The 15,779-nt window shown below is 35.2% G+C and overlaps 1 protein-coding gene across 1 annotated transcript in view; it reads left to right on the top strand.

The window, feature by feature from the left end:
* Positions 1 to 15,779, top strand: part of thoc6 (THO complex subunit 6) — a 140,638-nt gene that overhangs the window by 108,496 nt on the left and 16,363 nt on the right. The window contains exons 12-14 of the mRNA XM_089087012.1: positions 6,154 to 6,294; positions 11,400 to 11,573; positions 12,609 to 12,848. Of these exons, the coding sequence (XP_088943138.1) occupies positions 6,154 to 6,294; positions 11,400 to 11,573; positions 12,609 to 12,848 (555 nt within the window). The remainder of the gene's footprint in view (positions 1 to 6,153; positions 6,295 to 11,399; positions 11,574 to 12,608; positions 12,849 to 15,779) is intronic.

Below are 15,779 nucleotides of genomic sequence, written 5' to 3'. Positions count from 1 at the left end.
TCAACTACTTTAAACAAAATGGCCATCTCACAATTTTGATTGGATGTGTTTGGAGACATGATGGGCGTAGAAGGGGTTGTAGATGCCTTCCAATCATTTTCGACTATTAAAAAGGGCATTCGCCACTCTAATCTCTAATTGAATGAGCCCTTTTCGAAGTTTCTATGACAACTTCTTCGATATGAAGAGTCCCCTGGTCTAAAGGAAAAAATAATAAATAATACATTGTGCCAACATCGTTCTTATATACCTCCAGGGCATAACTACAAAAACCCTTGCCCTAAGGGTTGTGGGGCAGTAACCTCCTCAAAAAACATATTTTCTCTCTGGAAATCAGCTGCTCTGAACAAAATTTCTTATGTTGAAATTGTGATCGTATGTGCTAGGGGAAACTATGGACGAGAAAGGGGTGTTAGCTGCCTTCCAATCACTTTTGACTATTAAAGAGGGAACGAGCTATTCCAATTTCCAATCGAATGAGCCCTTTTTGAAGTTTCCACGACAACTCCTTCGATACGAATTTCCCTGGTATGGAAAAAAAAAATACATTGTGCCAACATTGTTCTTTACTTAGACAGCTCGATGGCGCTGCCTATGAGAACTTCCTAAATTGCCTAATGTTCTTTTATCTACCTCTTTTCATCCGAAAAATCAGAAAGAAAATGAACAGAATTTTACAGTGGAAGGTAGAATTTTTGTTTCAAGAAAAATTTCTTCTTCTCTTTCCTATGAACCGATATACATGGCAAGCCCAAGATGACAGTATTTATTTTTAAGAAACCGATTAGCCGGGATGACGGTTGAAGCCCGGGGGTTGATATCGATAACCAAAAAAGAGAGAGAAAAAAAAAAAAAAAAAACGGCGGCGTATTAGGGACGCCGCCACCGATCGACTCCGCGGGGGTTTCCGCGTGCTGTTGCAAGCTCGGCGGCGCGCCACCGTTTTTTTCGGCGGCGCGCCGCCGACTTTTCGGCGCGGCTTCGGGGTCTAGTCTGGAGTCTTTGGAAATTTCATAAATTTGGCTGAAAATCCGTCTCTATTCTATCTGAAGATATATTTGAAGTGGACGCATCAGCAACAAGTTAAAATGCCAACATCTCATGTAAAAATTGTGATATTTTGGCACAAAAAAAAATCCGGCAAAATTTAAAATTTTGAACTAACTTTCACTTGGGCAGGGGAAAGGGGTGGGGGTTGATGATGCTTTGCCATGTTAGTGGTGTGACTAGCCTCTGTTTTTTGGTAAGGGGGTGATGAAGCACCTCATGAAATGTCTGAAGTCTTTGAAAATTTCATAAATATGGCAGTTGAAAACCCATCTATATTCTACCTGAAAAAATATTTGAAGTGGACGCATCAGCAACAAGTTAAAATGCCATCATCTCAAGTGAAAAATATGGTATTTAGGCACCAATAAAAAAATGCAGCAAAATTTAAAATTTTGAACTTAACTTTGAACTCAAATTTCAAAATTTAAGATTTTGAACTAAACTTTGGCTGGGGCGGGGGCAGGGGAAAAGAGTTGGGGGTTGATTAAGTTTTATCATACCAGTGATGTGACTTGTCTCTGTTTTTCGGTAAGTGGGCGATGAAGCAACTCAAAAAACGTCTGAAGTCTTCGAAAACTTTATGAATTTGGCTGCTGAAAACCCAGATCTATTCTATCTGAAGACTTAGTAGATTTTTTCAGCAACAAGTTAAAATGTCAGTATTTCAAGGGAATATTATGATATTTTAACCCCCAATGAAAAAGTAACAAAATAATTAGCGTTGAACTAACTTTGGTTTGGGTGAAGGGAGTGGATGGAGGGGTAAAAATTGGGAAAGTCATTCCACAATTCTTGGGTCGTTGGAATTCTAGAAATTTTTGTTGTTCAAAACAGGTTTCCAATCCACCTGGCGAAAAATTTGAAGCCCGTCCGGTGTGTAACTTTATCAAAACAAGTTAAATCGCCAGTATTTCTAGTAAATTTCGATATATTTATGTCCCAAATTAAAAGAACAATATTATAGAGAGTTAACTAGAATTCGGCTCCCTCAACATTTTGTGGGTATAAATTTCGTATTTTTTAATGTTTTTGTTAAATATTTTTTCTCTTTTTAATATCTTAGCTTATTTGATTTTTTCTTAGTGTTGAAAACTGATTTAGTCTACCTGGAAACGGATTTGAAAACTGCCTTGTGGGTGCTCATTAAACAGTTGAAAAATACCAATATTATGCAGTTAGTGGTAATAAACTGTAAGTACGGAGCGACTCCTTCCAATAGTAACCAAACCTCTAAAAAATACGAATTTTGATGACAATAGATACATCAAAAGAACTGTTTTTTTTTTTTTTTTTTTTTTTTTTTTTTTTTTTTTTTTTTTTATCCTGATTCCAAATATATAACAGTAATCTGGTTTAAGGTTACCCATCCAAAGCTATGAGCCTGAGAAAATCTGTAAGATTTTCGAAAAAGGGGGAAACATCCTGAAAAAGTCAAGGCATTTTTAATGAAAAACGCGCCATCAGATTTGGCGTATTAAGGAACCCTACTGTAGAGGTTTCAAGCTCCCATCTGCAAAAATGTGTAATTTTTTTTTGCAACAAGAAAGATCGCGGATGCATATTTATCTGTCTGTTTGTTTTCTTTTGTTTTCCGGGCGTCACCGTATCGAACCAATAGTCCTAGAAGATAAGGAAAGGGCTCATTCGAGTGGGAACTAAAAGCTTTAATGCCCTTTTTAAGTGTCCAAAAAGATTGAGGGGCAACTAGCCTCCCTCACCCACCGCTTTCCCCACAGTTTGTTCAATCAAAATTCTGAGATACCCATTTTGTTCAGCACAGTTGCAAGGTTCAATAGCTATGCCTTTTGGGGTGACATGATTCCCCACAGCTCCCTGGAAAAGGGCTGTAAATTGTGAAATTTGCCCATTGTCTACATATAGTATTTGTTATTGAAAAGTATATTTGTTTTTGGGGTGGGGGGATCAACTACGGAAGGGGGGAATTTTCCATTGGAAGAAGTTACCTTGGTTGAAATTTCCAAGGGAAATTTTACACGAAGGAATGTGCCAGGATTCCAACAAGAAATATTTTTATTTGTCTTAATTTCTCTTTGGCGATTCAATTTTAAATGTGGAGATGTTTTCAAGGAGTTGTCCGGGGGAAATTTTCAGCTGGGTTGGGGACGCCTGGTGGATTTTTTCTTGGAGGAGGGGGGATTTCGTGCGGGAGGAATTCTCCATGAGGAAATTTTCCGCGGGAGAATCCTCCATGGGGAAATTTCCGCGGGATAAATTTTCCATTGGTGGGGTGGGGGGGGGGGGTTGTCATACAGATTTTGAACATATGCATAATACTATATATATATATATATATATATATATATATATATATATATATATATATATATATATATATATATATATATATATATATATATACATATTGTGAACATTATACATATTCTGATTTATCTCGTATTTCTTTGTTGCTTACATTTTTCTTTTTGGCATGCTTATAAGTATGTGTCACTGGAAGTATAAATCTTAAAAATGGTCTTATAAGGGGTCCAGGCGTTCCCCCTTGTAAAATTACCTCCGGAAAATTCTTACCCGGTAAATACCCTTCCCGCCATATATACCCTGGATAATTTCGGACGTTCATTAGAAGGAAAATTGAAAGTTCTACTCACCTGTTTAAGTCAGAGGCAATGCTATAGCCTTGCCATAAAAGAACCATAAGGGTTTAATGCATTAATGTTTATTTATTTTTTCCAGAGGCACTTCATCTGGAAGACATGATAGCATAAACTTTGGGGGGGGCTCTTTCGATTGTAAATCAAAAATTATAGTGCCCTTTTTAAGAGTCAAAAGTGATTGGAGGGTAGCAAGCTACCCCACATCGTTTTTCCCCCAAACGCATCCGATCGGAATTTTGATATAGCCATTTTGCTCAAAATAGTTTAAAGATCACATACCATGCCTCTGCGTTTGACAACCCCCTTCCAGCCCCTGGGGCAAGGACTGTAAACTATGCAAGTTGCTCATTGTTAAGATATAAGTTTTTATGGGAAGGGAGGTCGAATAAAAACTTTGGAGGGGCTCATTCAATTGGAAATCTAAAGTTCCAGTTCTCTTTTGAAGATCTAACCTGCTTTTCAACAAGCTGCTACCGAATGAGTTGTTACCGACTAAAGTGTTTTAAACAAGTTTTTTTATTCCAGTTCAATGGCCCTTGTGTTTCAGAAGTTGTTTTTAAAGAATCGTGACAACAATTCTAACTTTAGTATAAAAATTAAGGTTTTCAGGAGGAGGTAGCCCCCCTCGCGTACGGAATAATTTCTGTTCGTTTTAAGTTTTAGTGTTACTTCTTATTTTCAGCGAAAAAAGATATTGTTTTTAGTTTAATTTCTGATCGTTCTTCAAATCATGCCAAGGCTTAACCAAGATATGATGTGGGCTACCAGCCGAATAAACACGCGATTTATTGCCGTTAAAGTGTATGCACCAATAATTGTAAAGTGGTTGGTACCTTCCCGCTTTTTCACTTTTCTCCTTGAGAATTCAAATGTTGGATTGTAAGTAAAATTTTACACATAATTCGAGCATTTAGTCAAAATTTTCGGTGAACAGTAGTTTTGTTGGATAAGTTCTTAATAACAGTTTTACTTAATAATTTGGAGGGACGGAGACAGGGATTATTGTTCATGTGGTCGGAAATTCTGCGTGACATGGTCTTCTACATGGCTGAATCTGTCACGATCTCCATAATAATGTTCTCTGATGTTGAAATACATTGTATTTTGAACATATGCATAATACTATATATATATATATATATATATATATATATATATATATATATATATATATATATATATATATGTATATATATATATATATATATTTAAATACAAAATGTTGAAAATAAAGTTCCTGGTAGTACTTGTCACTCCCCATCCCCCAAGAATTTCCTGGCAAGACCCCTGATGCCCTGCCTTACCTTTCCCCCATCTGTGCCGGCAGGCATGTGCATACAATATTTATAATGCAAAGAGAAAAGATTGTAGCAATAAAATTGATACTATTACCCTCACCCCTCAGTACCAATAATAATGGGGTATACCAAAAATGTTCACGGGAATCAAGAGGGATTAGATATCAATATTTACCCCTCCTCTTTCCCCAAAACTCACTCTATATTTGTATGAAGGTTCAATGGGAGTTTCAACATTTGGGCATTAAAATACACTCTTGGAGCCTGCCGCTCGCTACTCCGTCATATAGCTGATGTGTTCTTACACATCACTTCATATAATTTTCAAGTTTTACAAGGTAATTCAGTTCAGTTAAATGAAGCTTTAAAAGAATTGTAAGAAACGTTTTGGGTAATAAAATGGGAGGCTTCTCTCCGCAGCACGCTTATCGAGGCTTAGTCTAAATGAAGGGAGATGATAGATTAACTCCTAATCCTCCCTCCCCCAAGACCATTATCTATATCTATCTGAAGTCTCACAGAGATTTAGATAATTTGGCATTGAAATGTGCTCTTTTAGGTGTGTGTATTGTACTTTCTCTTTGGCTTCTTTTGGGTGTGAGGGCATTTTTCATGGGGGGGGGGGGAATTTTCGAAGACGGGACGCCGGATTTCTTTGTAAGTCTTCTCTAGTAGCTAAAAGATAAATGCTTCAAAAAATTACTTATGGTGTAAGAGTCAGGGGCGAATCTACAACATTTTCATTGGGGGGGGGGGGCAAGAGGGGTCTACTTTCGGATATTCAATGAGCATGGGCTATATAATAATTTTTCTCCACATTACTGGGGGGGGGGGCAACTGACCCCCCTTACCCCTCCCGAACGACGTCTCTGGTAAGAGTTGAATTGGTATTTCTCCGCTAGTCACCGGGGTGTTTAGGTTTCAACTCCCACGCCAGCACCATTTTTCTAAAGCAATTAATATTAAATAATAGATAAAAATACAGGCTCATTTGTAGCCATATATATATTCTCTGGACTTAATTTTGTGTGACGAATGTGTAGCGCTGGTGGCCAGTCTGCACATTTCTATATTTTTATTTATTTGCTCTCTAAAGCGTATCACATGTTCAGTTTATTATTCTTTGGAATTTTATTTAAGGGTATTGTCATAGTGTAATATTTTTCAAGGATGCCTGAGAAATGCGATTATACCGAAATTGGAGTCTTGTAGAGGCTATTACACTGAATATTTGAATTATCTTGCTTCAAGAGGCTTGAGCGAAACCGCAAAAATAGTTCATTTAAGGGAGATTGCTGCATCAGTTAAAGGCAAGTTAATATCTTCTTTATCCGTGTTTTACCTGTTTAGATTAGTTTAGTTTCCTATTTTAGAAGGTGTAGTTGGGCTTATTGAAATCTTAGGTGAATTATCTTGCTTCAAAAGATTTGATTCAAACCGCCAAAGTAGTACATTTGAAAGAGATTACTGCATTAGTTAATGTGATTTGGTGCATAAAAGAACCCCATTCTGTTCATTATGAACTTTTTAGTTACTGTGGCCAAACTTTTTAAAATTTATTGGGTGACAATAGCTTGTAGAGCTTGGATAAGGGATCTGAATAAACAACAGAAAACTAAAAGTTTTATGCTTTCCCGGAAATCGTAAAAAAACCATTTAACTTCTTCTATTTTGTACCCGATATATTCAGATTTAATGAAACTTATATTTACAAAGTGTGATTTTTTTTTACTAAACTGAGCAGAATTTCCCTTTTAAAGTCCAGGACAGAGTAGTCCCTAAAAATGTTTTAGTATACTTGTTAGGGAACTATTAAAAATCAGATAAAAGGAAATATCATTTGAGTGATTTGACAGCTTTGGGAGCTCCGTTTAGTGCTCCGTGAAACCTTGCCGAAAAAGGTATTATTTATGATGTAGGTACATGGAGTTGACAGTACTTTTTCTTAATCAGTAAAAGATAATATTTTTCTTTATTTTAGAGTAGCTTCTTGCTAGCTTTTCGAATTGTTGAAACATTCAAGATCCGCTATCAATTTTCAAAAATTTTAGGACACATCATTTGAGGATTTTGGTAGCTATGGAGTTCCCAGTAGTGCTGGAAAATTTCGGTGATTGCCCATTTGTCTTTGATATTGCGAACGCTGAGGCTCGCAAAATGATTTTTAAGGTGTCCAATCGCATTTATGGCAAGTGAATATAAACTTTATTATTATTCTTAAAAGCTAGTTGAGTTTCCCATTTTTTGAAAGCCTAGTTTAGTTTAAATTTTGAAAAATTATGTGTTTTTTTTTATTTCTTTCTATCTTCCTATCCAGGACCACCAATGCACGAAAGTGTAGGAGGGAGGGGTAGGGGGCAAGATGTATTTTTCAATATCTAGGGTGGCGGGCAATATTGTTTAATTTTTTTAAATGAAAATACCAAAAAAGATACGTTCTAAAAATCTAGAGGAGAGGGGGAGGGGCCAAAAAATTAAAAAGTGGCAATTAGCACACATGGATCTAACTTAAAACAAGGGATAGAACGATCTTAGTAACTTTAAATTAGTGGCGTTATCTCTATATGTATAAAATCGAATATATGTGTGTCTGTCTTTCTGTCCCTATTTTGTGTATTGCTACACTGTTCGTCTGAGATCTCCAAGTGACTTTAAGAAATTTTTGTGTACACTCTTGTGAAGGTTTTAGGTATCTTCCCCAATATCTTCTGACCAGGGCTGTATCGAGAATTTTTGTTCGGGGGGAGAGGGGGGGGTAAAAATTTAAGAAACGTATCAAAAATATGTTTTTTGCATTCTTATTACGTTTTTACGAGTTGGACAAACATTTTGGGGGTGGGGGGGATCAAACCTCCCAACCCCTCCCCTGAGTATGGCCTTGCTACTTTTTTTGTTGATGAAATTAGAGACTCCCTAACACAAATAACTGATAGTTACTTCCGGCAAAATTCACATTTTTGGGATTTTCAATCAATGTGTTGGTTGATTATGAATTCCGCCATCGAACATACTTCCAGGATTATAAAATCACTTTTTCAATAAAGTCTCTGAATTTGGTAGTCCGCAGTACTTTTCAAATTTAAAAATACTTTTGTCATTTTACATGTGAGAATAATTTTCCGAGAGGGGGGGGGATCGTATTAAAATGAATTGGATTTCCATATTTTTACATATAATTGGATTTGAATTGGATTTGCAACTCTTTGCATAGGTAATAAAAATAAATTAATTAGGTACTTTATATAGATGTAAGGTAAAGCACAACTTTATTCAGCGTGAAATTATGAAAAGTATCTAGTTTGAAAAAACAAACATGATCAGTTCAGTATATTATCATGTTTTTTGATTTGTTGAATTTTCGATTTAAGGACTTGATTTCCCAATGAAGAGGGTTAGTCGGAGGAATTTCCTGTGGGAAACGGGGGGGGGGTAAATTTTCGAGTGTAGTTCTGCGGGGATGGGGATTTTTCGTATTAAAACGAATTTAATTTTAATATCTTTTTCTGATTCTTTGCATATGTAATCAAAATCAGTTAGTTAGGTAATTTATTTATATGTAGGTTAAAGACAACTTTATTCAGCAAAGGATTACCTCTATTGTGAAAACTTATAAATTGTGTAAAATCAAATGTTCCATGGATAGTGTCATTCAACTTAGGGTAGCGATACTTGTTGTCTCGCTGTCCATGCTTTAAGATAGTTTAAATTAAGGAATTGAAAAAACTACAATTTAATTGAACGCCAATTTTAAGCCAACCTCTAGCTAAGAAGCTTCCATTGCCAACGGATTTTTATTCCACTGTTACCATTGTCATTTTCTCCCTAGTATTAAATCCCCTTTTATCATGGTTGCAGTGTCAGCTGCACCGTAGTAAAGAACGGACCACGGCCCATAGTAACCAAAAATTAAAAACACGTTAGGAGAAGAAAATGGTCAGCGAGAAAAAATTTATGGTACTTGTTAATTAAACGAAACACACTCAAGAATTACGCTTAGGTTAGATCTGAGAAAACCGGTGTGAAGCTAGAAAACAATTCTTACTGCATAATATGCAGAATAATTTTAGCTAACACATTTTGCATACAGACCCGCTATAGTTCCCCCACACCTCCCTAATGTGCAAATATATAACCCATATTGTATATTTCCCATCTATTCTGTCCCTTGTCACTTGTCTTTGTGGCTATATAACCGGTTTTCTCAGATCTAACCTAAGCGTAATTCTTGAATGTGTTTCGTTTAGTTAACAAGTACCAAAGTGATTTCTTGCTGATGCAGGAACGGTAACTATTATCTCGATTAGTCTTAATAGTAAAATGTTATTTTCCAAACCAAATTACAGGAATTTCGAAAAATAGCCGGAAACCCCTAAAACTTGTCTTTGGGTGGAAACAAAAAATACACCATTAGAATTATTATGATCTAGAACCCTATAAGGTGAGCTTACAGTCCCCCTGGATCGAACAACAAGTTTAATATGAAATGATTGAATGGGGTTGAAAGAAAAGAAGCATTGTTAAAAATGTTAGTAGAATGAAGGAATTTTTGAAAATTCCGAGGGTTCAGGGAGCAAGGGAAGGATTGAGAATTAATGTTAAGAAGACTAAGAGCGCTTTTGAGCATGCCTTAACCGAATTATCTGGCTAAGCTTAACTTCCCTGAATGGAATCTGCCAAAGATAATAAAAACAGACCACGTGTTCTGTCACGTGTTCATGATTGTCACGAGGTCATAAGGAAGGATTATAGGTAAATTATAACTTCACTAGAGGGGATAAAGTGTAAAGGTTTGGTAAGGTTAGGACAGAGGAGGATTGTGAGCAGATTTATTGGCCTCAGGCGGCTCGGTGTTGTTGTGAATTGTCACGAGAAATTGTAGTAATTTTTAACAACATACATTTTCAAACAGTAAATTGGCTAGTAGTTTTGTCCTCATTGCTGGGTTATAGGTGTTGCGTGTTTCTCAGTTCAACGTAAAGTAATGTACCTCTTACTGGCATGCTGAATTTTCACCGGCACATTTTTTGGCGACGAAATTTATGAGGAAAGTTATTGGTACAATTCTTGACAATTTATTTCGGAAATAAAGATAAATACACATTTTAGATCAACTTGACTTGGCAGCTTTTGGCAGTTTTTTGGTAATGCCAGTTAGCGATGATATTTATTTTAGAACAAAAATAAATGGCGATAGTGTTTGGAGCGATTTGCGCCTTAACAGCATACATGGTCGCACAGTAAGTTGCTTAATAGTTTTGTCAACATTGCTGTGTTGTTGAAGCTGCGTCCTTGTCAGTTAAACGCAAAATAATTTACCTCTTACTGGTGTGATGAATTTCCACCAGCACATTTTTTGGTGACGAAATTTAAGTTGAAAATACTACTACTACTAACAACTCACCGCAGCACCAAGCCGCCTAAGGCCAACACAGCTACGCACGCTGGTATTCCATCCCAATCTATTCAAAGCCTCCCTTTTTACATCCACCCAGCAAGTCCCCATTTCCTTTAAATCTTTCTTTATGACGTCCTCCCACCCCAGACGAGGACGACCTGCTTTCCGTTTAGCCCTAGACGGTTGGCCCAAAAGAATAATTTTTGGTAATCTGTCATCTTTCATCCGCATAACGTGTCCTAGCCACCTCAACCTTTAATTCATTATAGCCCTAGAGAGCGGTATTGAACCACATTTTTCGCATAGCCTATTGTTTGAAATACGGTCAGTCAGCATGGTACCCAGAACAATAGCAATTCCTCTGGAAAACATCTAGAAAATATTCCTCTGTTTTTCGGAGCACCCACGTTTCAGAGCCAAACTTGACCGCTGTCATCGCTGTAGCTTCTAATATTCTAATCTTGGTTTGCAGACTTATCTTCCTATTCTTCCAAACTTTTTTTTAACTGTGAAAAAACACCCTGAGCCTTGGCTATTCTACTTTTGACATCTTCACTGCTCCCACCATCTTTACTAATAATGCTACCAAGATAAGTGAAGCTGTCCACTTGATCAATCTTTTCATTACCCAACTTCACCTTTTCATCTTCACTTATTCTTAGCCTTAGTGACTTAGTCTTCTTAACATTAATTTTCAAACCTATTCTAGCACCCTGAACTCGCAAAACCTCTAAAACTTCATTCGGCGGTTCGGCGGTTTTTGCCTATGCTGCTTAGTGATGACGTCTATATAGACGGTTTTTGCCTATGCTGCTTAGTGATGACGTCTATATAGAACAAAAAATTGATGGCGATGTTATTTATATCGTTTTGCGATTTCTTCGCTATAAGACAATGTCCTAATTTTCGGAATTCAGCAGATTGTAGTTCAAACTATCTTTACTGTACGTCATAATGATTTGTTTAAGTGCTGGCAAAGGGATATTTTTGTCTTTCTTATAGCAACCTTTGTCCTTTTAGACTCACGAATGGTTGATATATTCCTTAATTTGGAAGATGCTATTGTTAAATTGATAAGCTCCAAAAAAATCGAAGAACAGGAAGCCGGGCTCACCTTTTTTGAGGCTGTTTTGGAAAGCTGTGATTTAATCAAAGACGAAAACTTGCTGAAACTGCTTTCGAAATTGGCTTATGGTAAGTTTATTCCAATATATAGGGTTAGTTGTCAGAAAGCGTGTAACTCGTACGAATACTGAACTGAAAAGTTGTGTTTACACGCATTAAATACGAAAATAGTAAATTGTTAGACCGTCTAGTTTTTGTATTAAGCATTTTTTTTTTTGTTAAATCTTGACATCTCTCTTATAATTTTTTCTCTTTTTTTCGAAAGTTTTAATTATATTTTAGTTGATTATGTATTTTATCATACTTTATAATATACATATTTAGCTTTATTAAAGCAAGGTTTTATTTTATAAGATATTTTCTAATAAATATAGGCTGCTTTCTAATAAGTATAGAATACTTTCTAATAAGTATAGGATGCTTTCTAATAAATATAAAATTGAAGAACACACAAAAAAAAGAAGGACAGCAAGTCGTGCTTACTCCTTTTCAAGTCAAGTTTTTTTTTTAAGTTGTGTAGCAAGTTGCCTAATTAAGCCAGAAATTGATAAAATATACGACGCAAATGAAAGTACGAAATTTTGAAATTAACTCTTTTTACTAAGATAAGAGTTTGGAAATTAACTCTTTTTACTAAGATAAGAGTTTGGAAATTAACTGTAAAAGAATCACAGATCTTGGAAAACCGGGATATATTTGGGCATTGGAGGAAACTGGGAATTGGACTATCAATGTCACCTAGCGTTTGGTGACACTTGGTATTTTTTTCAGTTTAATAATAAGAATAATTAATTTAACTAGATAAATTGGTATAATTAGGGTAGTAATAAGTGTCGGAGCTCAGTTCCTGACAGAAAAACTGTTACGAAGCTTGAAAAATGCCAAGTGTGCCAGATGCTAGATGGCGTTGATAGTTTTTTTGTTTTTTTTTATCGACACTAGTGCCAGTTTCAACTCTTATAAGTTACCCACATTCTTTGGAAGATTCAACAGACAGTTACAACCTTGTGGTGGAACGGGGTAAAAGAATCAGATAGTTATAGATACCTGGCATCGCGAATTTTTGGATTAAACAAATAACTTAAAATAAGTATGTATTTATAGAAAGGTTTCTCCATATTCTCCAATGGCAGCAAGAGGTTCTGTCTAGAAATATACGAATGCTGGCTGCTAAATGTCTCCGTCAGGTGCTTCGCTTCGTGGAGAAGGACTGCAAACAATTATCTCCCGCTTTGCTTGACTCGATGGAAGATGATTCAGATCTAGTACGGCAAGAAATTCTGCTCTTGGTAAGAGATATTGGGGAAGGTTTGAGTAGCTCTCAAAGATACACTCTCATTTCTGGTAAGTAACAGATTGCAGGTTTTGTATTAAAAAATATATTTTTTCTTTGGTGGACCGAAATAGCATTGTTGAGTTATTGCAAACAGAATATTATTGATATTTTGAAGTGTAGCGACCGGAAATTTTCTAGAAATATCTTCTGCAAATACAAGAAATCTTTGACTACCAAGGACACAAAAATGAAAAAACTGTTGCCCCTTGCACCCTTCATAGATATTTTCATGTCTGAACACTGCGATTTTCTGAAACTTTTCTTTCTTTTTTTTAAAAATTACGAAGTTGTTAGGGTAGTGCTACATTTATATCAGTGTTGCTGTTTTGAACTATGAAAGTACATATGCAAAACTAATTTGTTAAATTTATGGCAAGAACTGCTGCTGTTGTTATGCGATATGTCGTGAGGTTTAAGTAATTCCCAAAGACACACTGTTTTTACTGCTAAGTAACACGTGCCATAGAGATAGAGATGGTAAGACAACCTCCTACGCCTTCTCAAACAATCTGACAACCGAGAATCATATAAGATACTGATCTGTGAAGGTGTGAAAGAAATGGCCCCAACATGGCCCTTGAGGACGTCCGGGACACAAGTCAGGTCAGCGTATCGCAGTCTCTCCAGTCTTTCCTTTTCTTCTAGTTTTTTATTTTCTATTTTTCTTTTATTTATCCATTGTATTATTTTGCACATTTTGAATAGTTAAATTCTCATTTCGTTACGTCCAACAATAACGAGCTTGGCAGTATTTTGGGGGCTCGTTGCAATGTTGGAAAGCAAGACTATTTTGCTGAAATGAAATCTTGGTATTGGACGTCTGTTTTATAAAGTTCATCTTTTCACAATAATTGGGTTTAAAGTGCTCAATTCAGTTTTTTTAGAAAAAGCATCTGTTCATTAAGGTGCCTGCAAGTTGCTTAAGAACAGAAAATGTGATTTACTCGGGAGGGAGGGGCAGGGCATATGAACCTACTAAAACTGGTTTTAAGTCTTAATTTGAGGGAACACCCACATGAAACTAATAACTGCAAAATCTGAATGAGCTATTTTTTTTATTATTGAAAGGATATAAAAGAATTGAGTAAATTGAAAAAAAAATTCCTATGTAATCTTAAGGGATATTAAATCCTAAAATTTATTTTATAAGCAAAATTTGTCTAACTTAAATTTTTCGTTTAAAAAAAAAAAAAAAAACAGTAGGCCTACAGGGAAAGATTGCATCATGTTTAAATATGGGTTTATTAATGGATAAAGCCGATAGCCCGTATGTTTAAATATAAACCCAATAAAAACTTAAAAATATCTCCACGGGAAATAATTGCCATGTTCATCAAGTTTTTAGTTTTCTTCTTGTATTTATTCATTTTCTTTTTTGTTTGTGTTGAAGAGTTAAATTCTGGGTTTCTTCAATTTGCATGGTTTTGCACGCCCTACAATAACAAGCTAACTTGACCGGGGGCTAATTATTTAATTGCAATCTTAAGATATTGTTCAGTTGTGTTGATAAATTCAGTTATTCATTTCCAATGATATCAGGTATTTTGTACTTACTAATAATTCGCTCATTCGACCAGACTAATAAATCATTTGATTTGATTTGTTACCTAATGTTCTACATTTTTCTAGTTGTTGCAGGTTGTAATTCAACCGTTTCTAACAGGTAGTGCCGAAATACAAACTTGTACTCTAAAAAATTTTAAATCATATTTCGAAATAGGAAGAAAAAAATTTTGAGCCGTCTGCGCAATATGTTTAAACTTTCGGTTTTTGGGGTAAAACAACTTCTAAGCGTTTTGGAAAATGACTTTCTGGTAAAATAAATAAAAGTAGACGATTCGAATTATCATAAACAATAGCGATATTCAAGTATTCTAAGGTATACTAGTTAAACTTTAGTGGAAAAAGTGTGGGTTGGAAAGGGCGATAGCCCCCTCTTATACAGAATTAATTTAAAACACTTTTTACTCAAAATAATTTTTTCAGAGGAAAGAAAAGAGCACAATTAAACAAAAAATGAGAAATACTAAAATAAACTGAACTACAAAGAATGAAATTATCACAACTCAGCATTGATAAAAAAATGAAACCCAAAACGAACAGAAATTGCAAATAAATAACCGAGTCAAACTCAAAACGAGCAGAAATTAACATAAGTTGGGCTCAAAACCCCTATGCCTTCCGAAGGCCAGAACATAATTTGCACTTTACTGAAAAAAATACAAATGTTTTTACTTTTATAAATTTAATAAACCAAATAATATTAACATTTTGATTACTAAATATCAGTATATGTATATTAAACTGACAATGCACATTCACTTGTATTTTTTTCAGTAAAGTGCAAATTATGTTCTGGCCTTGGGAAGGTATAGGAGTTTTGAGCCCAACTTATGTTAATTTCTGCTCATTTTGAGTTTGACTCGGTTATTTATTGTAATTTCTGTTTATTTTGGGTTTCATTTATTTATCGATGCTGATTTGTGGTAGTTTCACGCTTGGTAGATTATTTGATTTTATTTTTGCTCATTTTTTTGTTTAATGGAGTTCTTTACTTTTCCTTGAAAAACTTATTTTGTGGAAAAAGTTTTTTTAGTTAATTTCTTTTCGTTTTATATTGACATACTCTTTTCAGGGAAAAAGAAAATAATACTTTAAATCTTTTCGTTTTTTTAAGAATTTATAGTTTGGCCTACTATTTCAATGCTGGAGACAAATTTTCAGCAATTTTTAACTACATACGCCCTATCAAAAATCTCGACAAATTTAGTAGTGTTTAATGCAGTTTCATACCTCCTCTAGTTGACCTGAAAGGGAAAATTGATACCATTCGCAGAAAAAATCTGTTTACTTTCTTGATATCTTGGATACAATTACGCTATTTTGATTTGGTTAAATTTTAAGAGCAGAAGTAGCCCCGAAAGTTTGAGTATAATACC

Source organism: Artemia sp. Qi Xiang Cuo, chromosome 3 (genome assembly GCF_049724085.1).
Source record: "Artemia sp. Qi Xiang Cuo chromosome 3, ASM4972408v1, whole genome shotgun sequence".
Taxonomy (NCBI): domain Eukaryota; kingdom Metazoa; phylum Arthropoda; class Branchiopoda; order Anostraca; family Artemiidae; genus Artemia; species Artemia sp. Qi Xiang Cuo.
Note: the sequence above shows the minus strand (reverse complement) of the source record. Positions and strands in the feature narration are given on the sequence as shown.